We start from the raw sequence: 27,800 nt of genomic DNA, 5'->3' as shown, positions 1-27,800 counted from the left end.
AAGAGTTTAAAAACGCAAACAGAAATAAACCAGGAGGGGAATCTCCAAAGCCTAGCATGTTCAGCCTGGGTTGACTGTGACATCAGATGGATGCTGATGTTGCTAGACATGGAGTGCTGTATTTGCATGTACTAATGGAAGAGCCATTGGACCCCCCTGCAACAGGTTTTTTTAACTGCTTCTGAAAAAGGAGACCCCCAAAAAAGGAAAAGGCCAGACAGTTTGCCATCTGGCAAAAATGCTCACTTGCTGCAAACCATTTCTCTGAAAACTGAAGGCACTTGGGAGAAGTGTACACTCATTCCACTTTTTGCCTCTGGAAAAATAGATTATGGCATCATTTAAAAAAACAACAACAAAACCAACCCTGCAAAGCCTGCTAGACTGGAGGTAACAGGTTGCCGTAAGTTGCCTGTTTGCGCGCTGTGGGAAACAAAGGAACAGCCGGCATCCAGTTCTCCTAAATGCCATTGTTGCCCCGCTGCCTTAAACAAACAGAATAATAATAATAATAATAATAATAATAATAATAAAGCACATGCCTTCGGCGAATGAGCACGACAATCAGCGCCACCACCGCGACCGTGACAACAAAGCCAGCAATAGAACCCCCAATAACTGCAGCGGTGTTTGTGCCGTCAGAGCCTGTGGGGTGCAGAGAAGAAAAAGGTGGAGGTTAGGAAAACATTGCTATCCGAAAACAGATTGCCTGTGTGTGTGTGTGTGTGTGTGTGTGTGTGTGTTCGTTCTCTTCTGGTGACTTTGCTCCAGTCCCCCCCCCCGCCCCCGAATTTACTTTCCCTGCTTCGGCATTAACTAGAGGAGCTTTGCCTCCCCAAAACTCACGTTCATCAAGCGTCTCGAACTCGTGCTCCATGCTGTTGGTTCCCTGACCCTCCTGGGTCAGCGCTTGGACGCTCACCAAGTACTTGGTCCCAGGGGTGAGCTTCGGGAGGGTCACAGAGCTCCCTTCGCAGCGCAGTACAGAGTAGCTGTTCTCATCCTTCTGCAAGGAAAGGAACACACAAAAACTCGCATGGCTCAGTTTCTCCCCGTGAAATGGGCTGGGGAATTGGGGGAAGGGGGAGCATTGCTCAAGGTTAAGAGCAGAGAAGTGCCAAGGAGAGACAGATACCTTCTTCTTGTAGGTGACCTGGTACTTCCAGACATGGCTTTGCTGCCGGGGTGGGACAGTCCAGGATAGACTTAGGCTGGTTGTGGTGCGGCCATCCATGGTCACTGAGGTCACTCGGGGAGGTTCTGAGCATGGAGAAGGAGGAGAGTGAGTCTGGCATGCTGCAGTGGATTGCACCCTCACCAGCCAAAACCATTTGCCCCAGTCACCAGCCAGCCAGTAGCTCCAGATCCATACAGAATTTGCAAACTCTTAAAGCCTCATCTGGAATGAGGCATCTTGCGACTTCAGAGTTTGTTCAAATTGCATTCGCAGAACTGATGAATGCCCAGGTCCAAAATAAAGTCCAACAGACAAACCACAAGATCCCACTCTGCACAGCTGCCTTCATAACAAGGGTGTGGCCAAGTACTTAAGGCAAATGACACAAATTAGCATGAGATTAGCATATGCTAATCTATACAGTTTCAAATTTAGACAGGCTGTTGTGTGTGTGTTTAGCTTTTACTAACAGGGCTTAAGCTCTGAGCTAAAACTATTTTCTGGATCCAGTAGACTCTATGGACTGGGCCCTCTGCCCTGCTTGCAACCTCTGGGCTGCTTTATGCACATATTAAAACTAAAACTAAACTTGCTCAACAACTGAACACTGCTACCTTTATCTAAAACACACACAGCTGTCTCCTCCTCTTTTCCCATCCAGCTATCCGAAGAGTCTCTGGGCAAATTTGGGATGGTGCATTGGGCTCTGCAGGATCCTGTAAGGAGGTGTGGGGTTTTGTTTTTTGTTTTTTGTAAAAAAAAAGCTTTAAAAGGCAGTGGTGGTTGGCAAACCTAACACAAAACACCCAGGGCTCAGCTCTTCCGGGCAATCCCTAGTCCCATCCTTAGCAGCCAAGAAGTTTTTTTGCTGTGGCTGCTGTATGAGAAAAAGGCCAACACGTTCAAGAACCAGGGAATGCCCCTTGCGCAGTGGCATGGATCGCAAGAGCGGCCATCTTGGATCAGACCACATTTTGCCCCAACAGCACCTGCCCTACGCTTCTGGAAAGCAGGGTCGGAAGGCAATAGCTCTCAGGATGATACTTGTGCGGGCCAATGGCACCTCACACCATAGAGTGCACATTTGCATCGTTTTCACTTGGTTGTGACGTTGCGCCCTCTTACCTGTCTGGTTGACGCTGATGCTGGTGACGCCATAGCTGCGCCGTGGGCTGAAGGAGGACACTCCATTCTGGGCCTCTACTGTGAAGGTGTAGTTAACGTGTGGCTCCAAATCGCTGACGGTCAGGGAAGTGCCGGCCACGTTGTGAGGGTTTTCCGAATACCGGAGTGTAGCGTCGCAGGGCCGGCACTCTCCCGACTCCGGCCAGCACTGCTCACATGACACGCTGTAGGTGATGTCCTTGCGGCCACCCGTGTCCCGGGGTGAGGACCAGCGCAGTTGAACCTTGGCGCCCAAGCCTATGGCTGTGACAGCATGGGGAGCAGAAGGGGGTCCTGTGAATGGAGAAAAAAAGGGCCTAATGAAAAAAATGAACAGGTCTCTTTGATGCAAGGCAGCAGACCACTCCCCAGTTAGCCCAGCAACTCAGGAATCCTAAGCCTTCACTTCCAACTTTTGACTCTTTCTCTGGAACTATCCTCCACCCCTCTCTCCTCGCTCTGGCCTTCTCTCCATCTCAGCTATCTATCCCACCCCTCACCAAATATTGTCCACAAGGACTCTCGCATTGCTGCTTTTGTCGCTTCCTGCCTTCCCTCCTGTGACTGACACAAACTGAATAAAACAGCAGTAGCTTATCCGAGGTTGCTTGGTTTCATTAAAGACTTGCAAACTGCCTCTGGACATTGATGCATCTCCAAGCGGATAGCCATCAACATAGCAAGCCTTTATCATTTCCTGGACACGGGGCAATCGTACCGCTTAGATTTCCCACTTACTTGTGCATGGCAGGGAAACAGGATCAGTCAAAGCCCGAAAATAGCCTTCCTCGCAAGGGCACGAGGTGGAACCTTCGGAAGACGGCAGAGTGTGCAAGGGACATTTTGAGCAGGCGTTGTTGGAGATGTCCTCTTTGAAGAACCCAGGTGAGCAAGCTGCAAAGAAAAGAAGGGTTGGGTTAGTTCTCCTGGGGATCCTAACCATGGCCGACAACACAGACCGGTGTATGGAGAGATGACTTTTATCGGAAAGACCCGAGTTCAAATCAAACCACAAAGTCATTGTTCGATCTTAGTTCCCCATGTGTTCAATGGGAATGATAGTTCCACAAGAACTTAAGAAAAAGGTAAATGCAAAGATCATTAAGCACTTTAGTTTTCAAAGAATACTTGGCAAGGGAGGAGAGGCACACTCAGGTCCTTTTAATCTGTTCACTGGAAATGAAAACACACTCCAAGCTGATGTGAGCATCAATTGGGGCACCTCTACTGCTGCTGCTGCTTCTTCAGGTTTCCAGTGTGCCTCGTGACTGTGCATGCATCATGGTGAATACACATTACAGGCGAGGGTGGAAGGACGTGCAAAGGAAAGCCCCAGCCTACCTATGCCACTGCCTGAGACGAGCAACTCTTACTTATTTCCTGCATGAGTAAACTCTTCCATAGGAACTCAGTTTGCTCCTCAAAATCCCCCTGGAATCGCATCACTTCCTTGAGGGACCTACAAAGGAAGAGCTCTTTGGAAGCCTCCGGTTCCCGTTTGGAAAGCATTCAATGCAGCCCGACTTACAGCTTTGCCTTAAGTCAGTAACTGGCATGAGGACTCCTTTCTTGCAACAGCCCCCTATGGGCACTGCTACCAGGATCACACCAATCCAGTGGCCCCCAGGCAGAGACTCCATTCCATTCAATGCAGAGAAACTATTTTTCAAAACACCGCCTACTCAAAAACCTTCCTGTGAACTAGACAGTGGTAGAAGCATCTTTGTGCCTGGAGAAAATGCCATGGTCTTCCCCATGGAACTCTGTGCCATCCTGTCTGGTCACAGCAGCCCCTGATGCCAAAAGGTAATGTCCCAGGCTGGGCTGGAGTGGGGAATATCCTTTCCCGAATCTGATGGGCCATAACTGAGGCTGCAGAATAGAAGCCACAAAAAACCATTTTCTTAACAGTCCCCCTGAACATAGCAAATCTTAGCTATTTGAAAAGCTTTCCCGCATTTTCAAACTTCTGCCCCAGATGGAAATTTACTTACACTCAAGAGATTGCTGTGTGTTTTTTTTAAAAAAAGAAACACACACGGACGTACACCCCCCCCAGGTTGTTAAATGGAAAAGAGGGTCTGGTTCTTGAAAGCTGCCTCTCCAGAAACAGCATCCCCAGTCTTAACCTCTTTCAATATCTTGTGTGTGTGGTCTGCGATCTCTCAGTTTGCTTAGAAACAAAAGTGCTGGCTGTAAAACTGTCATGCTACCAAAGGGAGGTGGTGGGGTGTGTGTGTGTGTGTGTGTGTGTGTGTGTGTGTGTGTGTGTGTAGAAAAGGGTGCTTAGGCGATTATGGTGGGGAATTCTGCTCCCTCCAGAAAAAGGATCTCTTTCGGCTTCTGCCTTCTGGCAGAAGGTAAAGGTACCCCTGCCCGTACGGGCCAGTCTTGCCAGACTCTAGGGTTGTGCACTCATCTCACTCTAGAGGCCGGGAGCCAGCGCTGTCCGCAGACACTTCCGGGTCACGTGGCCAGTGTGACAAGCTGCATCTGGCGAGCCAGCGCAGCACACGGAACGCTGTTTACCTTCCCGCTGGTAAGCGGTCCCTATTTATCTACTTGCACCCAAAGGTGCTTTCGAACTGCTAGGTTGGCAGGCGCTGGGACCGAACGACGGGAGCGCACCCTGCTGCAGGGATTCGAACCGCCGACCATGCGATTGGCAAGTCCTAGGCGCTGAGGTTTTACCCACAGCGCCACCCGCGTCCCTTCTGGAAGAAGGTACAGGGTTATAAAGACTAGGACTAGCTGTCTGAGAAACCATTTCTATCCAAATGCGATTTTGGTTTTAAACACAGTGTAAGGAGTCTCCAGGGGAGTGTATTGTATTTTAAAAATGGGGTATCAGAGTTTTTAGGGGGCTAACCACGCTGGGATAGCTGGCTTGTTGGTTTTGAATGTTATGTAGATTTTTTTCCTTTTTCAATTTCGTTGTTCTGTATGGTACGGCAATAAAGATTATCGTATCGTATCGATTTCCAATAAGACAGTGTCAAACACCATAGATCTGCATACGGCCTCTTCTTTCCTCATAGAGGAGCTGTTCAGCCCTCTTATAATTTTGGCTGATCTTTCCTAAGCCTTTCCCAGCTCTACAATATTCTTTTTCAGGTATGATTATCAGAACTGCAAGTGCTATCACACCACCGATTTGAATAACGGTATTATGTTGGCACTTTTATTTTTGATCGTTTTCCTAATGAATCCCAACATGAAAGTCACTTTTTTCACTACCTCTTTCCTGACCATTCACTCCTAGTTGAGACCCTATTAGTGTGTGTGTGAAATGGGGATCTCTTTTGCCTCAATGCTTACATTGAATTGTATTTCATAGAATCATAGAACTGCAGTTGGAAGGGACCCTAAGGGTCATCTAGTCCAACCCCCTGCAATGCAGGAATCTCAACCAAAGCAGCCATGGCAGATGGCCATCCAACCTCTGCTTAAGAGTCTCCAAGGTAGGAGAGGCCACCACCTCTTGTGGGAGTCTGTTCCACTACCAAACAGCTCTTAACTGCCAGAAGCACTTCCTGGTGTTTAGTCAGAATCTCTGTTCTTGTAACTTGAAGCCCTGGGTTCGAGTCCTACCCTCCAGAGCAGAAGAAAACAAGCTTGCTCCATCTTCCATGTGACAGCCCCTTAGATATTTGAAGATGGCTCTCCTATCTCTTCCCAGTCTCCTCTTTTACAGGAGAAAAAGCTCCTTCAGCCGTTCCTCATAAGGCTTGGTTTCCAGACCCTTGATCATCCTTGCTTGGCCTCCTCTGCGCACCTTCCAGCTTGTCAATTATGATCCGTAAATTGTGGGGCTCAAAACTGGACACAAAACTCCAGGTGTGGCCTGACCAATGCATAGAACTCTAACCCAATGGTTGCCATCCATTTGATTTTGAATTGATTTTAGAATGAATTGATTTTAGAATGCATTTCAATTAACTGATTGTGATTTTATGTAAACTGTGTTACTTTTATTGTTGTTAGCCGCTCTGAGCCCGGCTTCAGCTGGGGAGGGCGGGATATAAATAACATTTTATTTTAATAATAATAATAATAATAATAATTTATTATTTATACCCCGCCCATCTGGCTGGGTTTCCTGAGCCACTCTGGGCAGCTTCCAACTGAATATTGAAAACAATACAGCATCAGACATTAAAAACTTCCCTGCTTTCAGTTGCCTTTCAAAAGTAAAATAATTGTTTATTGCCTTGACAGAATAGAGCGGGATTATGACTTCCCTTGATCAAAACAGTAGCTTTATTTTGGGGGGGGGGAGTCAAACTGTAAGAGGCATATTTCCTATAAGACCCACCAGGGTCCAAGATGACCCACAGACAGGATGCCCTGACACAGCCTCCCACACTCCTCTTTGCACACCAGGGTGCAATTGGGGGTGCAGAGAGAGGGGGGGGAGGGAGGCAAGTTGTTCCTTCCCCTCCATTTTGAATATGGCAGCTGGCACCATTTTAAACCTGAATGCTGGGGGTTTTGGTCCTCTCGCAGAGGAGAAAGAGAGAAGATTTACTTAAGCGATATTTAAAAGGTGTGCAGTTAAGCTGGCTTGGACTTGCAGAGTGTGCTAGGAGGCAGTAAATGTCCCCCTCCCCCACCGCCACCCCACAGGTGCCATCTGAAGGAGTCTAGAACACATTTCTAGTTTGAGCGGTTAAATGCCCACAAAAGATAAACGCAGCCACCCTTGGCCAAGACTCGCTTCCGTGTGCAATTATTGGGCAAGTCGAGGCTCTCCCTGGGACTTCCACAGGCAGGTGTGCCGGCAGCTGCTTCCCCAGTACGAAGTATTAACAGGGAGTGGTGGCTGTGAGGGGGGTGGAAGAGGATGTTGCCCACCAGGTGTCTGCTGCTGTCCCCCCACCTGGTCTGTTGATACCTCACAGCAGTTCAGAATCCACAGAAGCCCAAAACCAACTCCCCGCAGAAGATGACTGTTTAATAAACTTGGATAAGATGGCAACACCTTCTTGATCAGTTTGGAGTTCCCTAAACTATAGCGCGGGTGGCGCTGTGGGTTAAACCAGAGCCTAGGACTTGCCAATCAGAAGGTCGGCAGTTCGAATCTCCGCGATGGGGTGAGCTCCTGTTGCTTGGTCCCTGCTCCTGCCAACCTAGCAGTTCGAAAGCACGTCAAAGTGCAAGTAGATAAGTAGGTACCGCTCCAGCGGGAAGGTAAACGGCGTTTCCGTGCGCTGCTCTGGTTCGCCAGAAGCGGCTTAGTCATGCTGGCCACATGACCTGGAAGCCATACGCCGGCTCCCTCAGCCAAAAGCGAGATGAGCCCCGCAACCCCAGAGTTGGCCACGACTGGACCTAATGGGCATGGGTCCCTTTACCTTTAAACTATAGCCCAGAGGGGGCCTTAATGGGACAGCGGCCAGCTCAGCATGACTCGTGATCATTTGCACCATGATTTCACATTACAGTTTTAAAATCTTAGATAGATTATGGATAGCTCAGTTGGTCAGAGCGTGGTGTTGCAGGTTCTATCCCTGAATGGGACAGCTGCATCTTCTTGCATTGAAAGGGGTTGGACTAGACAATTCTCAGGGTCCCCTTCCAACTCTATAAAAAATACAGTGGTACCTCAGGTTACATACGCTTCAGGTTACATACGCTTCAGGTTACAGACTCCGCTAACCCAGAAACAGTACCTCGGGTTAAGAACTTTGCTTCAGGATGAGAACAGAAATCATGCTCCGGCAGCGCAGCGGCAGGCCCCATTAGCTAAAGTGGTGCTTCAGGTTAAGAACAGTTTCAGGTTAAGAACGGACCTCCAGAACGAATGAAGTACTTAACCCGAGGTACCACTGTACAACGTTCCTGCAAAAACTAGGCTTGCAACCCATTTAAAAGAGCATGCCAATCAATGGCAGGAATTAGGCTGTTAAAAGTTTGCATATGGGTAAAACACAATTGTCCTGGAGTAAAAAGCATGCACTGTTGGGGAACTGAATGCACCGTCTCAGAAGAGGTATCCCCTCCTGCAGGCGAGAGGACGACTCTGAAGAGGGCTCTTGCCATGGGCGGTTTTAAATAAACACTTGTATTAAGGCACCCATTTTTTTAAAAAAACAAGTAATCAAGCCCTACTGCCAGACCAATCAGGGGGACACCTTTTAAACCCATTCAACGTTGCAGCCTGACTAATACCATCAATACAAAAGGTACGTCCTGAGAGCTGGACCATTGCATACAAACATAAGAAGCGGAATGTTTGCTGGCAGGTGCCCTGGTGCTTTTTCAATAATTCACCTTCTGAACATGACGCCACACGGCTGGCCCCGTGCCGTAGGCAAGAGCGCAGTAGGACACATGCCAAGGCTCTGGCGGGTGGGCAGTTGGCCTTTTGAGATATTGTCAGCCGGCCCCCCGAGTTGCCAAGCGAATAGAACCCTCCTTGGCAATCTCTCTTACTTGAAGGCCAGAGCAGGGAGAGAGGCAAAACACACACAGAGATGGTGATGGCTGGTGGCAGCACAGAACCTGCCAGCAGGAGCTAAAAAGGAGTGATGGGCGGGGGGGCTGGAGGGGGGGCGGGAATGTGTGCAGGAAGCCAAGAATATCTGTGTTTATTCCTGAAGATAAACTGCCTTTGTTTCCTGCCCATGGGCCTCCCTTTTCACAGAGGCCAGAGGGATGGGAGGTCAGAGTATCTTTACACAAAAGGGCAAATTCCTTTTTCCAATCCCGCCCCCTCCCGCTGGAGGAAGCGGCGGCTGCAGAATGCGACTGGCCTTGGGAGGGAGACAGCTACAGCCCAATGGTGGAACGTGTGGGCAGGGTGCAGGTGGGGGGTGGCCAGGCCAGCAGAAGTCAATGCCCCCCACACACACCCAGTGCAGTTTGCTGCAACCCCCAGGGTCTCCGCCAAGCAGAGACTCTGAAGTCTCCTCCTTGCCCAATACCCGTTGGTGCCAGAAAACTCAAATGCAGCAACACCCTTACTCTGTACTCTTTGCAACACCTAGCACGCTGGAGCTATTTCCTCCCAGAAATTCCATGTTTAAAAAGCCAGGGCGAGAAAAATAAACACCACTATTGGAGGAGAGGGACGCGGGTGGCGCTGTGGGTTAAACCACAGAGCCGAGGACTTGCTGATCAGAAGGTCGGCAGTTCAATTCCCTGCGACGGGGTGAGCTCCCGTTGCTCGGTCCCTGCTCCTGCCCACCTAGCAGTTCGAAAGCACATCAAAGTGCAAGTAGATAAATAGGTACCGCTCTTGCGGGAAGGTAAACGGTGTTTCCGTGCGCTGCTCTGGTTTGCCAGAAGCGGCTTAGTCATGCTGGCCACATGACCCAGAAGCTGAACGCCGGCTCCCTCGGCTAGTAAAGCGAGATGAACGCCGCAACCCCAGAGCCACCCACGACTGGACCTAATGGTCAGGGGTCCTTTTACCCTTTACCTTTATTGGAGGAGAAGGGAAGCTCGCCACCCAATCACTAATTCATTTGTGTGACTTGACCCAGTTAAGAAGGAATGCCAAGCAGGCCAGGCCTTCCCATGGCACTAATGTTTTTTTGGGGGGGGTTACACAGGATTCCTTAGCAGGTGAAATCTGAGAGTCGCGTGTGGGTGTCGCCTGAAATCGTGCAGACTCTGATGCCAAGAGATAGCCAGATAAATCTGGAGAGCGCGGCAAGCCATTTAAGCAGCCATGAATCAAGGCTGGAGGAGCAAGGAGACAGCCAGGAGAGCGAGGCGGAGTGGGACAAAGGGACATGTCAGCCCTTGCCATTCACAGCACCAACAGCCAGTCTGGTTTAATGAGGGCGAGTTTATAAGCCAGCGGGGTCCCTACCCAAGCCTCATATACAGATGCACACATACTCTCTCTCTCTCTCAGGGGAAAACAATGCCCCCATTCACATAGGACAGAGGACCAGTGTCTTTGGAGACACCCCTGCTAAGGGTCCAAGGCTTGGGGCTTAGTTGGGGGTGGGAGATGGCTGGGTGCTTGGTCTGCTTATGATTGCCACATCTCCCCAGATGGATGGGAGAGAAGATGGGAAGCTGCTTCTACTTCTGCTGCTGTTGTTAAGGATGCTTTGAGCCAGGCTGGAGGCTCACTGGAGGTGGAGATGCCATTGGAGAAGGGAATGGGGGGGGGGGAGGTGGGAAGGTGCTCCCCCTTTCAGAAAGGAGGCCCAGATTAGGAGATCTGGAGGGGGGCTGTGCCATGGCTGGGGGAGGGCAGCCTGGAAAAGAGGGAGAGGGGCCCACAGAGGAGCAGCTTATCCCATCATGAGAGAGAGCTGGGGTCAGGCAGGTAGGCTTCTGCAAAACGCTCAAGGAATAAATGGCTTAGAAGAAGAGGAGTCTGGATTTGATATCCCACTTTATCGCTACCCGGAGGAGTCTCAAAGCGGCTAACAATCTCTTTTCCCTTCCTCCCCCACAACAAAACACTCTGTGAGGTGAGTGGGGCTGAGAGACTTCAGAGAAGTGTGACTAGCCCAAGGCTACCCAGCAGCTGCATGCGGAGGAGCGGGGAAGCGAACCCAGTTCACCAGATTACGAGTCCACCGTTCTTAACCACTACACCACACTGGCTCTCGAAGGAGGGAAATGGCTCTACGTTCCTCCCCCCCCCCCCCCGCCAAGAGACAACTGATGGAGGGGACTTCTCCTAGGTGTGCGGCTGAGAGGCAGGGAAGTAACAAGGAAGATCAAGGCAGAAAGGAGTTAGGGGGGAAAAACAACAGCAGTTATTCCTCTCCACCCACCGCCATCACTCTTGGAGCCAAGGCCACCCTTTCTTCTTTTTGATTCCCAGATGCAGCCCCCCCCCCACGGCATCTCCCCTAGCACCAGACAAATGCAGAGGGTGGGACAAAGGCATTGGCTGTCACTGTGGAAACCAGGCGGGGTCTGCAAACCAGCACTGTTGGCGGTGTGGGGGGTGCGGGGCAGGTGCTGGGTGCCGTTGTAGAATGGCAGGGAGGAAAGGAGAAAAATCCTCTATTCTGCTCCAAATCCAAACCAACACATCCTACTCCCCGCCCTGCCAGACTAGATGGGAAATCAAACAAGCGTTTCTAGGCAACACTCTCACCTTTCTTTAAAAGAAAGAAAGAAAAAGAAGGAACTTGGCTTTTGATGAAATCCCGCACATGGTTGCAGGGCGAGCGGCAGCAAGATAAATGTGTTCTGCATAAGCTCAGAGGCACTGAAACTCCGGCAAGAGGTGGTTCTCAACCACAGAGGGAGTGGACACAATGTCCAGTCGTCCACCCCAGCTCCTCCGTCCAGTCCCCTGCAGCAAGAAAACTATCTCTGGATCTCCAGAGGCCAAGCAGCATCATTCTCAATGGAGATTAGTTGTTCCTTAGCACCTCTCTTGAGCCCCACTGCACCCCATGTGTGGCTAAAAATGAGTAAGAAGGTAAAATCGCACCCCCTTTAAATGCAGGCTTGTTCAGCCATGTCTCCCCCGAGGGGTACATTGCTCTCTCCAGTCATGGAGTCTGTCCACTCCATCGAAAAATTGAATTCCTTCTCGTTGACGTTGGAGAGAGGCCATCTGAAGAAACTGAGCAGCCAGCAGCTCCCTTCCCCATGTTTTGGCTCCCCCTTTGGCCTCCGATATCATGCAGGAGGGAAGTGAGATAACAGCCTCTATCAGGTGAGCCTGATAGTGTATATGGGGGAGAGAGAATGCTTGCTCAAGATGCCTGTATTACTCCATAACCTTCAAGGTTCCTTATCTCCTCCTCCCTCTCTCTTTGCAAAACCCAGGCACATTCCTGAAGCAAAGCCTCTTGGCGGCTGCCGCCTCCTGCCACCCCCCACAACTCCCCACCTTCCAAGAAGGGGGCTCACTCAGTTGGATTTGTGGGGAACAGAAGAGCAAGACAGGTGTGAGTGGAGGGGACTTGGCAGCTGCTCTCACTTCCTCTATATGGCAGTATAAAAAAGGGAGTTTGGTAAAATGGAATCAACCCTGGAAACTTCTATATACAAGATGTACATGAGCTTTGACATGAGCTGACTTGCGAGGCCACTTGATTCTCTACTGATCCACTCTCCCCTGTTAACCGATTCTCTCCACGTTTTGAATCCCCCGAAACAGAAGGGCAGTGCAGGGGCTACAGCAGTACTGAGAGAAATGGATGGTCCAAGGATCTGACTTGCCATTAGGTAGCTTCCTAGGTTCTTTGTCTAACAGAGAAAGTCCTGATGCACAAAGGCCACTATTCCAGAACTTGGAATTGAGAGATCTTTTAGGATCAGGGGCTGAGGGGGTGGGGAAGGGGGGTCTCTTTCTCTCTCACACACACACACGGCAAGAAATGCTGAATGCATAACATTTCTGGCCAGACTGGAGACTGGAGAAGTGTAGAATACTTATCTTCAGCCTTTGTCAATATCAAACTTCACCAAACAAATGGACCAAGGGGTAGCAGCAGTGAAATACTTAACAAGCAACATTAACGCTTTGGCTGAGAAATAGTAATAATCTGCTGGGACCATGCAGCAGGACAAGACAGAACTGCAGAGAAAAAGGAACATTATGGTTTGGCTTCCTGTTAGTCGTCTCCCCACTCCTGTGGCTTGCTAAGGCAGATTTGAAGTGGGGGCATGAAAAAAGAGGAGAACAGCCAGCCCATCCTATAAGAAACTTGAAGACACATTTCCTGGGGCTCTCATGTGAGTTGACAAAGGATTAGATGTCTGACATTTCCATGGGCCCCAGTAGAGAGAAACTGCTGGTACCTGACAGATCCAGCACTTCTCAGAGTGGAACCTGCCTGTTTGCACCTGACCAGAGTCAGATAGCTGGAAAGACCGGGAGCGTAAGGGGCAGAGTCCTTGTGGGTGCTATGCTGACTATACTCCCCCAGAAGTCAAGTTCTCAACTTAAGGGCAAAGAGAAACAGCAACTTGAGGGCAACGAGGAACAGCAGCAACAGCTGCCTCACATCTGTAGAAGACATAGAGCCTGCCCTGGACACTTTATGGAAGCGCCATTTTTGTTCAGGTGGGCTTTGGGTGACTAGGATGAAGTAGGGGCATTGTGACATCAATTGCACCCTCCGTTCCCTTCACTGGGCTCTTACTTACGGCATTTGTCCTAATGCCGACTGGGAAGTTCAGCGACGCAGGAGTAAAACAAGAAGCAAAGCCTAGTTACCTCTGCAGCTGTCCCCGTCCTTTTCGTAGCCCTCGCGACAGCGGCATTCGCCAATGGGCACTAGCCACTCCCCGTCCGAGTTGCAATGCATGAACAGGTCCTCGTTGGCCAAGGCATCCTTGACGCACTCGCCCGACACCTTCGCCAAGGCCTGCGAGTCAGCGCCAGCAATGGTCTCGGGGAAGCTCGCCATGTTACGGAAGACTTTGGGGCATTTCTTGTAATAGATCCGGACAGACAGGAGGGCCACGCAAGCCCCAATGTCCTGGAAGGCCAAGTAGAAGCCCTTTCGGGTGAGGGGGCCCACCGAGCGCACTTCCATGTTGATCTTGACGTTGCGCGTCTCAAAGTCCTCCCGCACCGTGATCTCGTCCGGGGCAATGGTGTCGATCTTGCGGAACTGGCGCTTCTGGAAGTTGATGCCGTAATCCACGTCTGACTCTGCGTAGAAGAGGTTGAAGGTCTCCTTGCACGTGCCGGTGGCGCTGGGGAAGCTGTTGCAGTCTCGGACGGTGAACTTGAGCTCAATGAAGATGCGCTGAGCTTCGCCGCGGTAGATCCAGTTGGTCCTCAGCCAGTTGTCCTGCTCCCCTTCCATCACGTTGCAGACCGAGTAGATGTAGATGAGGGACTCGTTCATGACGTTCTGGAGAAGATCCCACTGGGGGTGGGAAGAGAAAATGGCTGCCGTTAGAGGAAATGTTTCTTCTTGCACAAGTAATAATCTGTGGAAGTGACAGCCACTGGAAACAGCAGCACACCACAAAAAAACGATTTTGAAACAATAGGTTCAAGCAGAGACTACTTGTGGTTCAAGTGCCATGCAAATGTAACGCCTTCATTTTCAACTATGGCTAATCTGCTGTCCTGGGAAGTCAGACACGAAGGCCACAGATTTCCCCTACTGACTGTTCCAAGCATCAGATACTCAGAGATGGTCTTTGCCCACCATCAAGGAGCCTTTACAGGGCCTTCTTGGTAGCAGCTCCTCATTTATGAAAGGCCCTCTCTAGTGAGGTGACATCACTAACATCAAGATAGGCATTTGAAATGTTTTGATTCACCCAAGTGTTCGATGGCTCAAATATATACTGTTTCTGGCAACCTTGAAATTGTTTAGCTATGAGGATATTAGATGGCTTTTATTCATTCATTCATTTATTTATTTTTAAAATCCTGTTTGCTGTCCTGGGCTCCTATGGGAAGGAGGGATAGAAATTTAACGAATAACTAAATAAAAGTAAATCTTTAAAAGCCACTCATGTTAATCCCAAGTAAATATTCTTGGGTGTGTGTTTTTTTTTAACGCAAAGTTTGCTTAGGAATTCTTCTCTTCCTTCTATGCTCATATTGCCTCTGCTTTGAAAGGAGCATCTGAAGCAAATGTAAGAATTCAATCTACATTTCCCAAGTCATTATACCTGCCGTTTATTTCTCCCAAGACGCCTACCCCTGTTTCCTCCTCCTTTTATAATGTGAGGTAATCAGCAACGCCCAAGCTTCAGTTCCACTAGCAACCCACTGCCCTGTGAACAAATCCATTGGACATGGGCATGTTCTCACCATCAGGCATCTTAAGGACAGGGGTGGGTACCATTCAAAGGGCAGCGTACTCTTGCGTTTTGCAGGGAAATTGCTTGCACAAAACAGTTTCCTTAAAGCAGGAGAAACCTGACAACAAGACTTACCCCCGCGCCATAGGGATTGGTGAGCCAGCCCAGATCCCCTTGTGCCTTGGCAAAGTCCAGTACGACAACTAAGGAGAAAAGGGATAGGAAGAAAAAGACGGTTATCGCATGGAGGACTCTCAACCTCACAGAGAGCTTCATGCTCTGCAAAGGACACATGACCAACTCCCCCCCCCCCAATTTTTTGTTGTTGGATCCTATAAAATTAGAGTTTGGGAGGGGTATAAACATCCCTGGTTGTGGCATCCCAAACTACGCAATGAACAGCTGGAGCTTGTGAGGTTTATGAAGTCCCTGCCACATTAAGCTATGAAGAAGTAGAAGGAAGAGAGATGGAAGGAGAGGGGCAGGTAGATTTCCCCCTCCAGGGCTCAGAGAACCAAGCTGCTCCCAACTTACACTGGTGAAACACTTTCAGACCAGAAAACCCTGCCTCCAAATCCTAGCTGTGGCTGTTCAGTGGTGACAGGAGCAACTCTGCCCATGCTCAGGGACACTGTTATTTAATACCACTGGCCATATCTTTAAAGTCTAAGCCCACAAAAAAAAAACCCTTTCCCAATACAGTGGTACCTCAGGTTATATATGCTTCAGGTTACAGACTCCGCTAACCCAGAAATATTACCTCGGGTTAAGAACTTTGCTTTAGGATGAGAACAGAAATCGTGCTCCGGCGGTGCGGCGGTAGCAGGAGGCCCCATTAGCTAAAGTGGTGCTTCAGGTTAAGAACGGACCTCCAGAACGAATTAAGTTCTTAACCCGACGTACCACTTCAATGCTTAGGAGACCATGGTGTGGAACCCCAGGCACTTGGTGAATCTGGAGCAGCAAAAAGAGCTCCTTTCTCGCAGCCAGCTTGGGAGTCCCTGCCCTTCTTTGCGGGGGGGGGGGTTGATATTAACATCCCCACAAAGTGGGTGTCAGGCTGCAGGAGGAGCAATTTTGCCCTGCCTCGTTACCCAGAGCAGGCCCAGGTGCACATAACTCTCTGCAGTGTCAGCAGGCCAGCTTTGCCGCAGGGCGCTTAAGGAGCCTGAGTCAAGTTGAGTAACACAAAGGGGTTTCTTAATCTCCTGGTTGTGGCTGTGGTGTCCCAACTTGAACAGCTAAGCCACCCACCCAACAGGGCTCCTAGCCTGAGTTTAAGCGGGCTGGGAAGTGGGCAGGAGATGGTCCAGCACGGATGGGTGCTGAAAGCGTGCCTTTGGACAACATTGAGCTGTTGGATGCACCTACTGCTCTTCTGGGAAGGGCCCTGCAGCTTCACTCTCCCAGCTCCCAAAATAAGATCAGTGGCGTAGTTCACACAGCCTTTTCGCCACTCGTGCTACACAGGGCCGGATTTAGGTTCGATGAGGCCCTAAGCTACTGAAGGTAATGGGGCCCTTTCTATGTCCAGCTGTCCTTTGTCAACAACAAATTGTCACTGTTTTTTGTGGTCATTTACAGACCTAATAGGTATCTAAAGCCATTTGCACATGTTGCCATGCAACCAGTCCTTGCAGAACATAGGCACCCTATATACAGAAATGAGCAAACCAGTGATGTTTTAGGGAGCAGGCTAGCAGGCGGCGCCCATTACTTACATCATAGGAGCCTACACAACACAAAACACTGTTGATGTAGGTAGGTTTTATTTTGTTTTTTATCTTATATTTTGGAAATGTACATCCAGGGTTTTTTCTGTTTAAATTTTTTTGGGCCCCCAAGAAAGTGGGGCCCTATACATTCCTAAATGTATAGGAAAAAAGAAAAAAAATGTTGGAAAAGTAAAAAGGCAGATGGGGACTATTTCCATATGTGGTGGACCTGCGATAAGGTAAAAAAAAAATTGGGAATCAATTTATAATGAACTCAAAAAAATATTTAGATATACTTTCCTCAAAAGACCGGAAGCGTGTCTATTAGGCTTAATAGGAACAGAAATTAAAATAGAAGATCAAAATTTGTTCATGTATGCTACAGCTGCCGCGAGGACCCTTCTGGCCCAAAGATGGAAAGTACAAGATATACCAACTATTCAGGAGTGGCAGGCGAAGTTGACAGAATATGCAGAACTTGCCAAACTGTCAGGGAGGATCCGGGACCAAGGAGATCAAAGATACCAAAATAACGGGAGTAAATTTATTGAATATTTAAAGAAGAATTGTAAAGAGGTCAAGACACTAGCAGGATTGACATAATACCTCCAATGTATAATAGTACTAATATGAGAATGATGTGCGTGATGGAAAGAGGATAAATATACCAGTTGTGGGGAGGGAGGGGGGTCGCGACTCGGCAGAGTCAAAGGGAATGTATGGTGCTATTACAATTTGTTGGAAAAGAATATGTAAGGAAAACAATAAAAATTCACTTGGGGGAAAAAAATTGGGGGAAAAAAATTGGGGGGCCCCCAAGAAAGTGGGGCCCTAAGCTATAGCTTGTTTAGCTTATATGTAAATCCGGCACTGGGGCTACATCTGAAGTGCTCGTGCAGCCCCGTTGGCCAGAAAACAGCACCTTGTCCCTGACTAAGGGGAAGGAGGGAAGGGGGTTTCGCTGCCCTGCCCTGTGGCTGCAAGGAGAGAGTCAACCTCTTCCTTTTGGGAGCTGATTGAGAAGATACGTCATGCGTCCATCTGGTACAAGGCAGGTGCTTTCCTTCATTTTCAGTTCAGAAAACTACACACATTGCAGAGGCAGATTCACGTGGGTCCTCCTCCAGCTGGTCTCTCTGCCGTGCTCAGTTTGGTGGGCTTACATCCACTTAGTTTTAAAGCATGTTTTTATTGCAGCCATGCTTGTTACACTAATCAAATTATTGGGCCTGTGAGAAAACAGGCCATAAATGCCACTTAATTCTCCTCTACCTGCAGCAAACACATAATATATTTATTATTTCTCTTTCCTTTGGTTTTGGGTTGCAAAACAGCTCCCCGCTCCCCCGGTTTAATTGTCTTTAATGCTAGCATGTTTTTCACGGCATTCAGATAAATGCTTTTGTGTCCAGTCTAAATCCACCATTGTGCAATGCTTATAAAAAAAATAAAATCCTGCCATCTCCCTAGATCAACAGAAGCCGGCCCTCCCAAGCAGTATCACCTTAACTCTTTGATTAGAGAAAGATATGAGATTTGTAATTCTCCAACTGAGTGCTTTGGAGAGCACTGGGCAGGGGGAAGTAATCCCAAAGTCTCCTGCAAGTCCTCCTGCTCAGAGGAAGGTGCCTGTTATCTCCCTGCATGCTTCACGACTCTGCCTTCTCCGTGGATGGGAAATCTTGTTGACTTCTCTGCTTCAGCTGCCTGCCTGTGTCCCTGCCCAAGGCTCTGCCTCTGCTCCTGCCTCCTTTGCAGGGCAGAAAGATGGAGACGGTTGCCACGCGCTGCTCTCTTAAACCCTGATAGCCACCGGTCGTGCCTCCTTGGGCAAGAGTTTTGCGAGCCAAGTCTGCTGGCAGGGAGCTGCCCTCGGCCATCCGGAAGCCCTATAATCTCACTCTTATCTCGTAGTCAAGCTCCTTCCTTGGTTTGCTTCTATATTTCCCCCGTTGACGGGGAGAAAGGTGCTGAGTAACCTGCTCAGGCTGTAAAGCAGAGGCTGGTTGTTTGGGAACAGGGTGGGGGCCCTGTGACAGAAGGGCAAAGAGCTCCCAAGAGAAAGGGAGGGAGGTGGGTGGCCCCCAGGGATTGGAAGGCCAGTCTGGCCAAGGCCAGGCGGAAAAGGCATCTCCGGAGAGCAGTCCCTGGGCACAGTCGAGAAACCGTATTTCACCTGCAACTGAACAAAAGCCCCAAGTCTTCACAAATATGTTCAGCTGGAGGAAGGGGCCTGCAGAAGCCAAAATAGGGCCTGGTGGGTTTTTTTTTTGGGGGGGGGGATTCTGCTGAAGCAACAAACATGCACTCAGGAAGCTTTTGCAATCGCAAGTCAGATTGCCGCTGTACATAGCTCAGGATGATCTGCTCTGACTGGCAGCAGCTATCCTGGCTCCTGTTTTCCAAAACCCTTTCACAGGGACTGGACCAAGGAACCTTCTGCAAGCAAAGCAAATGTGCCCCGTCCTTCCAAAGTTGCCTTTTTCACGAACTCTGGCCCAGTGCTGTCTACTCGGGCTGGCAGCAGCTCTCTAGGGTCCTTTCCAGCCTGCAATCCTTCTAACTAGGACTCAGCCTGGGAATTTCCACATACAAAGCAGGTGCTGTACCTACTGAATTATGCCCCCCCCCAAATCGGCTCTACCTGGCCCTCCTCTCTGCAAGGGCCCTTCGCTTGTCTCTCCGCAGACAGAAACCCTGCCAGCCTTTCGGGGTTTCTTGCGCCTGCCGCTCTCCAGAGATTCTTTCCCCCCACAAATCTCTTCCAGATGCAGTCTTTGGATGGGCTGCTTAGGTTTGGTTGCCAGAGCTCTAAACCTCTCATTAATGTCATATCCCAGCATGGAAAACTAGCCTGGTGCATCTCAGAGAGGGAGAGACGGGTGGAGCTGCCTGCCTCTTTTTGCCCTGGACTCTTGCCCTTCCCTTCTCTCACGCAGTGGCGTAGCGTGGGTTGTCAGCACCCGGGGCAAGGCAAGTAATTTGCGCCCCCTAACCCTAACCCCCAGATGTTGCGCCCAGTGCGGCCGGCCCCCCCTGCACCCCCCACGCTACGCCACTGCTCTCACGGACACTCAGTTTGATTCTCGGACTTTGGACCAGCAGTAAAGGGAGGAGCAACCAGTCTAAGCCTCTATCCCCAGGAATCTGCGGCAGCAAAGAGCTGGAGCTGAGTCTCCCAGGAAGCACCCAAAACTGCAGTTCCCGGCTTTCCCTGACTTGAGCAACCACAGCATAGAAGGGACCTTAAGGACCATCTAGTCCAACCCCCTGCAATGCAGGAATAAGCAGAGGGATCAAACCTGCAACCTTGGCGTTAGCAGCACCATGCTCTAACCAACCGAGCTATCCAGGACTGGCACCGCTGCACTGACTGCAGGGCTGATTTGGTGGGGATTTGCCTACTTGCGCTGCCCTCAAGCCAAGGAGCTGGGCTGTGGGTTGCAGGGTATCCCTCGCATTGCATGGCAGGCTAAAGGGTTTTTTTTTTTGGCTCCTGAAGATCCTTCGGCCACTCCACCAGAATGCAACCCTCCAGGGTCAAAAGCCCCGTCCTGCCCCTGCACCCAGCAAACACTGAGCACCACAGCCCTCCCTTGCCTTAGGCACCAGGTCATAGAACCACAGAGTTGGAAGGGACCACCAGGGTCATCTAGTCCAACCCCCTGCAATGCAGGAAACTTCAGCCCAACTTGAACTCATGACCCTGAGATTGAGTCTCATGTTTTTCCAAGCTATCGCAGGCCTTTGGAAAATGGAGGCTTCTAATACTTGTCTACCCACAGCCAGCTTTGCTGGACTCATTTAGTCCGCCATCCTGTGGCCAAAGAGATGCTTCTGGGAAACTCACAACCGAGGCATGAAAGCGACTCTCCCTTCCCTCTTTGTCCCCCAGGAACTGGCATTCAGTGTACGCTGCCTTCAAATCAGACTGAAACTTACTTACTTTATTTATTTAAAAGCCCCAAGGACTAATAACCACATACAACGTATTTATTTAGGACATTTATAGCTATCCCTTCCTCCAACCAGTTCAAAGCGATGTACACAGACCCACCACCCAATTTATCCTCACAACCACCTTGCAGGGTAACTTGGGGTCCCAGCCCTGATCCAGCCCTCCAACCGCTATACCGCACTGCCTCTCCTTTCCCAGCCCCCTTAAAGCAGGAAAAAATAGCGACCCTTCCCTTCCCTAATCGGAACCTATTCAGCTATTTTGATTTATTGCTAAAGAAAGGGGCAAGCAATGCTCTCTTCCCTCCCCCCACAAGCAACCCCCACCCCAACTGCCCTGCCTGTCATCCTGCCTGGTTTCCCGGGACTCTTCACTTAAAATAAAAATAAATAAATAGGCAGGCAGCATCTGGAACAGCTTTTCTTTCCCACCAACTTCCAGAGTTAATTTTAAACTTTGCTCTCCCCTCCCTTCCCAGTATGTGGATTTGATTTTTTTTTTTTTTTGACTGCCTGTATTTTAGCCACATGGAAATGGGGAAGAAGGGAGGGAGAGAAAAACCGCCCCACAATTCTATACATGACAGAGGATCCATGACCAAGTGGTACACAGGAATCTGCTAGTCAGGAGCGCAACAGGATCCTCACAGAGCCCAAAGCCAAAGATTACAACGTGATCTGCAAGAACAGCGTTGCCCAAGCTGGTGCCCTCCTGCTGTTTTTGTCCATGGCTCCCATTGGCACTGACCGCCAGTCAGACTGGCCTTAACACAGCAAGCACAGAAAGCACTGAAAACTCTTACACCTCAATTGCCTCCCATCCTTTAAAAACCCAGCGCCAACTACATGGTACCACTAAGACTGCAGGGGGGGAACTCTGGGGCTGCCAGGATTCAAGTCGCGAAGATGCCAACGTTTCTCTGGGCATGCACAAAGTGCGTTTGCCCGACTCCCCAGAGCCACAAACCGCACCTGCACATTGGGGCTCTGCAAGGAAGGTTTAAGGGCAAAAGATGCCCCAGGTGGACGTCACCTCCAGCACCTCTTGCTTTTGAGAAAGTGCTGATGGAGCAGAGAGGAGGTACTGAATTTCCTACAGTAACAGTAAGTCAGGGGGTTGCTGCAGGCCAGAACCAATTGTTTTGGAAAGGACAGAGCTTAGTGGCAGAGGGAAGGCTACCCTACTGAGTCCCAGGAAGGAAGGAAACCTCTGCCAGCCAGTGCAGACAATACCAAGCGAGACGGATCAAGGGTCTGACTCTGTCTAAAGCAGCTTCCCGTGGTTCTAGTGCAGTAATGAGAGCGCGCAGTCCGGTGGCTCCGAAGAAAATGTTCTGGATAAGGGTGAAATTTTGCTGTTTCAGTTTAGCAGCACAAAAAAGAGAAGCGGAAATTTACACATCCCCTCCCCATCAGTTCCAAGCTGGGAGCTGCAACCAGATTTAATTAACCCTTTGCATTCAAGGCCAATTACTTTTAGGCATCTTGGGAGGAAAAGAACACAGCAGAGAGTGTGTCTCAGGCCGCTGCTTTGGAAGCCTGAACTTACAAGGGTTGGCTGCCCCCCCTCCCAGCTCCAGAGACTGACAAGAGACGGCTACACAGCAGCCCAGGGCTGGAGAGGAACTGTTTACTGGACATATCCCTGCTAGGCTCCCTCCCTGGCGTAATTAGAGAGCCCAGGCGGCCATCCAGCCTCTTCATTAACATTCCTGTCTTCTCCTGCAAGCCAGTGGGCTCCTCAGGTTTGGAAGAGGCAGGACCACCACCACCCCCTTCCCATGCGGAACCTGACTCACTCCAGCACCACTAGCGCCTCTCCGCGCCACCAGACGCCCCCCCCCTCCAGTGGCTTTTTCAAAAGAAGCTGATGAATGTGCGAAAAAAAGAAAGAAAAAGAGTGCAAAGCCAGCGCTACTGCCGCCTTTGAGGCTAAAGGCTTGGAGCGGCTGTGTCTCAAAACCCATAATCCACATTTCTCTGGTCAGCAATGCTTCCGTCTCAAAGTGGCTGGATAGGGGCTGCTGGCTGCTTAAGCCAACTCTGGCTTCTCCTCTTCTTCCTCGTCAGCGGCTGAGTTTGGGAGTGGACACAGCAGGCCTTCTTTTCTGGGGACACTTCGAGTGAGTCTCCCAAGCTGTTTTTGCAAGTACAGTCAAACAGTTGGCTCCCAAACGCCTCTGTTTTGGAACGCTTCGGCTCCCGAACGTCAAAACCCCTGACGTAACCGTTCCGATTTTTGAATGATTTTTGGAAGCCAAATGGCTTCTGAGCTGTGTTTTTCATTTCCCCCCATTGACTCTGCAGCCAGCCCACGGATCCTCAGTTTTTCAACTTTTTGGAAGCCAAACGGTCTTCTGGAACAGATTACTGGTAAGTTCAAAAACCAAGGTTCCACTGTACCAACCAGCAGGGCCCGAATGGGGAAAATGTGGCTCCAAGTAGTTGAGCAAACATGCTGCTGGGTTTTGAAGCCATATGCCATTCAATTTCCCCCCTCCCCTGTACACACACCCATCAACCCCATGCCATGTTATGCTGTACTTCCTTTTTAGATGTCCCAGCTGGGTGGGGGGCTTCTTACCACTTGCTAAAGAGCAGGTCCACCAGGGAGCATGGAAAATACCTTGTGGAGGAGCTCCAAAGTGCTCCCTGCCCAAGCCAAAAGGAACTGCTTCCCCTTCTTCATCTCCCCAGGGATTCTGCCTGGGTTCCCCATTGATGGCCAGCTGGGCTCTAATAACTCCAGGGAGGGAGCCTAGGAGGGATCTGTCCAGTAAACAGGGAGTGCTCCATGACATGAGCCACTTTGAGACTCCTTAAAGGTAAAGGGACCCCTGACCATTAGGTCCAGTCGCGGACAACTCTGGGGTTGCTGCGCTCATCTCTCTTTATTGGCCAAGGGAGCCAGTGTACATCTTCCGGGTCATGTGGCCAGCATGACTAAGCTGCTTCTGGCGAACCAGAGCAGCGTACAGAAACACCATTTACCTTCCCACCGGAGGTACCTATTGATCTACTTGCACTTTGATGTGCTTTTGAACTGCTAGGTTGGCAGGAGCAGGGACCGAGCAACGGGAGCTCAATCGAACCGCCGACCTTCTGATCGGCAAGCCCTAGGCTCAGAGGTTTAACCCACAGCGCCACCTGCGTCCCTATTGAGACTCCTTAGGGTAGTGATAAAGCAGGATATCAAATCCAAACTCTTCTTCTTCACAGCTCCCACCCACTCTGGTTCTGAACTTTGCATTTGGGGGACTTAAAGTACCCTGTGCTACATTCTCCAGAGTTCTGCTCTAATTATCACTGTTGCTGCTTCCTCCCACTTCGCTCTGCCCAGGTGTGAAGAAAGGTAGCGCAGGCTGCCAGGTCTTTCAAAAGGGGAGCAGGTGATAAACACAAGAGTTTGTAGAAAACACAGGAAGCTACCTTAAAGGAGACTGTAATTCTGGTCCATCTCGCTCAGTGTTGTCTACACGGACAATGGCCCCCTAGGGTTTCAGGCCGGGACTCTTGCTCAGCCCCAGCTGGAGATGCTGCCAGGAACCCAGGGCCTTCTGCAAGCCACTGAGCTATGACCCTTCCCTGGGAAGAACAGTTTAGGAAGGAGAGCAAAAATTGTGTGGTCCCTTCATGAAAAGGGGTGACATATATCCAAAGACCAGGACCGGAATGGTTGGTCATATAAGCCAAGGCTGGGGATCCTGCTGTGCCCTGCCACATGTACCTGGACTACAACTCCCACAATCCCTCACCACTGGCCACCAGTATCCAGACAGCCACAGGTTCATCCCCAGCCCTGCCCCAGAAGCCCTTCTTGCTTCTCAGGGCAGCCTTCCCTCATCTGGTGCCCTCCAGATGTTTTGGACTACGGCTCCCATCAGCTCTGCTGGGAGTTGTAGCGCATGCCAGCAGGAGAGCACCAGATTAGGGGCAGTTAACCCCATGGCTTCCCCGTAGCTCAACCCCACAATACCAGATCAGGTTGTAGTGACTAGAGAGATTAGCAAAAGCCTTCTGCACATGTTCCAAGGACCAACAGGGCTCCACACATTCCAGAGACAAGACGTACCACTGAAAATATGCTCTGGGGTGATCCCCTGGGGCCAAATATTTAAATCCTGGCTTTCAGGCAGAAAAAGTACACACCTGGGGGCAAGTCTGGGCTTGTTCCACGGAAGGGCTTAACCTGGAAGGAATTTTGCTGCTGACTTGCCCCCCACTGTGGTGCTGGGTCAAGTGCAGGATAGGCCCAAAGACTGGTCCAACACAATTCAAGGACCTTCAGGAACACACCAGCACCAGGTTCCAGATTAGCCCCTTGAAACTTCAGGTTTTAAGGGGATAATCTGGAAAGGATTAGCCCCTTGAAACCTGAAGTTCCAAATATCAAAAATGTATAGTCCCAGGCTCAAATATTCCTGAATTCCCAGATTCTGCTCAAAAGGGTGCCGAGTTCAGAGTTACCGACTGCATAACAGAGTTGGAGCAATGACTCCAGCTGCTGAGATCCTGTTCACGGAGACCGTGAAGACACCAAGCTCTCGCCTAATTTCCAGTACGGCAGAAATCAGAGTAAAGGAAATGGAAATGGCCTCCCATAGACACAACCCCAAATCTCTCTCTAAGAGGAAATCTGCCCCTGCTTCCCACACCACCCTGAAAAAAAAAAGGAGATTGTGGGTGATCAATCTCCTGGTGTTGATTCAGCGCCCCTCCCTGACCCACCCTTCTCTTGTGGCAACCAGAATATTTGCCTCCCTTGCCCAACCTGGCATGAACCATCCCTGCCAGAGCAGCGGAGGTTCAGTTGTGTAAGCAAGGCGTGTGAATCACCCCATTTCCCAGAATGTTACCAGCAGGGCCCAGGATCAGAACCTTGCTCTCCTGCCTTCTAGCCAGTGGGCAGTACTATTTCCTATTTGGGGGAAATCGAGTGCTTAGTCCCAAAGGCCTGGAGCAGAGGTGTATGCAAACTTCTGCATTCCACAGAACTCTTCTTCAGACACAAGCCTCTTCCCTGTCCATCCATGTGCACTTACTTGATCTCCCAAGTCAGAAATAAGCACCTGCCCAAAGCCAATACCTAACACGCCAAGGAATAAGTCGGAATTCTTTTTTAAAAAGATCCAACTCAGGAATTTTAAAAAATGCAACAATTTGCGCCTGTTTAAGGAGCTATTCAAGACTCCAAAGGCCGCATTCTGCTTAAGGCGCTCGAACCCGTGGAGGAAAGAGGTTGCCAGCGCCCCATTCCTCAAACGCGGGGCGCATCCCAGGAGGCCGAACAACGGACCACAGGATAAAGACCGATCCAAGGATCACCTCACCCAGTTTCCTGTTCCCGAGCAGGACAGCCAGGTAGACAACCCCCAAACAGGACATAAAGACACAACAGACCCTTTCCCACTGCTAGTTTCCCAGCACGGAGAACTTGCAGGTAGACTGCCTTCGAAGCGGGAGGTTCTGCTTTGCTAGACCTACGCTCCTCCATTACCACAAGGTGCCGGGTCCACACAGCCCCTTTGCTAAGGAAATCCATCCATTAGCTTTGTGCGGCGCGAAACGTTTCTTTTCCCCGCGCCGCTCTGAAACCCAGCGGCGGCCTCGCCGCCTCTCCAAACGCCCCCTCGCTTCGCTCCCCCCCCAAACGGAGGCGCCCCTCTTCTTCTTGCCCGTCCCTCGCTGGAGATTTAAATCCGCACCTGGAGTTTAAAATACGCGCACAGAAAGACCCGCGCCGTCTACGCACCGACTTTGGGAAGGGCAGGGGGCACCGGAGTTCGCCAAAGCGAGAAAAAAACTTTTCCTTTTTTTGCCATGCCGGTGAGCAGAAGCGACCCCCAGCCCGCCAGCCCCCAAGCCGGCCAAGAGGCAGTCTGTCCCGCTCCGTCTCGGGGTCCGGGAAGGGCAGGCAGCCGTGCGCGTTTCCCCTTCCCCGGCGCGGCTCTCAAGGCGGCTGGTGGGAGCGCGGCGTCGGGGGAGCGAGAGAAGGAGAGTCCCGGGCCGGGAGGGGGAGCTTCTCACCTTCGCGGGTCTGGGCGCCCTGGAGCGCCGCCTGGAGCAGGAGGAAGAAGGGGACGAGGAGAGGGGCGCCGGCCCCACGGAGGCTGCCCATGCTGTGCCCGGAGCAGCGCCTTCCTGCCTGGCTGGCTGGCTGCTCGCTTCGCTGCCGCCGTCGAGGAAGCGCCTGGGCAGGAGCCGTGTCGCCTCCGCAGCTCCGGAAAGCTCAATGGGAGCCGGTGGGAAAGTTCTCGCCCTGTTCATTCATGCCCATGCTGACGTCACGCGAGCCACGCCCCCCAGCCGGCTGCGCGCCTCTCGCCTCGCTCCCGCGCTGCCCTCCGGCCCGGGACAGAGGGATGCAAGGAGGCGCAGGCCTGATCCCGTTTCCTGCCCGACGGGGCGCGGCGCAAAGGGTCCCTGGGGCCCCTTGCGCCCCACTCGGCTCTGATCGCATTCCCTGGCGGCCTGGCGAGCGCACTCCATGGCTCCTGCGCACCCCGGCCCGGGACTCACCCTCGACCCGGGGGTCCCCTGGAAAGTTAGCTCCCCCCTCCATGCCAGGCTCCTCTGCTCCCAGGAGGTAATAAGCAAAGGCAGAACTTCCTTATGGATGGCGATGCTCAGGTGCTTCCTGGATACACACTGAACAGCCACATCAAAATCCATATGATATATTTGTTTAAAGAATCCTGCATGCTGTAGGATAAAGGTAAAGGGACCCCTGACCATTAGGTCCAGTCGTGGCCGACTCTGGGGTTGCAACGCTCATCTTGCTTTACTGGCTGAGGGAGCCGGCGTACAGCTTCCGGGTCATGTGGCCAGCATGACTAAGCCGCTTCTGGCGAAGCAGAGCAGCGCACGGAAACGCCGTTTACCTTCCCGCCGGAGCGGTACCTATTGATCTACTTGCACTGGCGTGCTTTCGAACTGCTAGGTTGGCAGGAGCAGGGACCGAGCAACGGGAGTTCACCCCGTCGTGGGGATTCGAACTGCCGACCTTCTGATCGGCAAGTCCTAGGCTCTGTGGTTTAACCCACAGCACCACCCGCGTCCCATGCTGTATGATAACTGGGACC

The 27,800-nt window shown here is 50.9% G+C and overlaps 1 protein-coding gene across 2 annotated transcripts in view; it reads right to left on the bottom strand.

Annotated features, from left to right (window-relative positions):
• The window catches only part of EPHA2 (EPH receptor A2), a 34,663-nt gene extending 7,731 nt beyond the window's left edge, over positions 1-26,932 (bottom strand). For both annotated transcript variants that reach the window (XM_081923125.1, XM_081923126.1), the window contains exons 1-8: positions 26,746-26,932; positions 15,182-15,249; positions 13,494-14,154; positions 3,080-3,235; positions 2,303-2,635; positions 1,136-1,260; positions 847-1,006; positions 543-645 (exon numbers count right to left, since the gene is read on the bottom strand). In XM_081923125.1, the coding sequence (XP_081779251.1) occupies positions 543-645; positions 847-1,006; positions 1,136-1,260; positions 2,303-2,635; positions 3,080-3,235; positions 13,494-14,154; positions 15,182-15,249; positions 26,746-26,836 (1,697 nt within the window). In that variant the 5' untranslated portion in view covers positions 26,837-26,932. The remainder of the gene's footprint in view (positions 1-542; positions 646-846; positions 1,007-1,135; positions 1,261-2,302; positions 2,636-3,079; positions 3,236-13,493; positions 14,155-15,181; positions 15,250-26,745) is intronic.
• Between the last annotated feature and the right edge of the window lie 868 nt (positions 26,933-27,800).

This window comes from Podarcis melisellensis, assembly GCF_964234715.1.
Source record: "Podarcis melisellensis genome assembly, chromosome: 8".
Classification (NCBI taxonomy): Eukaryota; Metazoa; Chordata; class Lepidosauria; order Squamata; family Lacertidae; genus Podarcis; species Podarcis melisellensis.
This window is presented reverse-complemented; position numbering and strand designations above follow the sequence as displayed.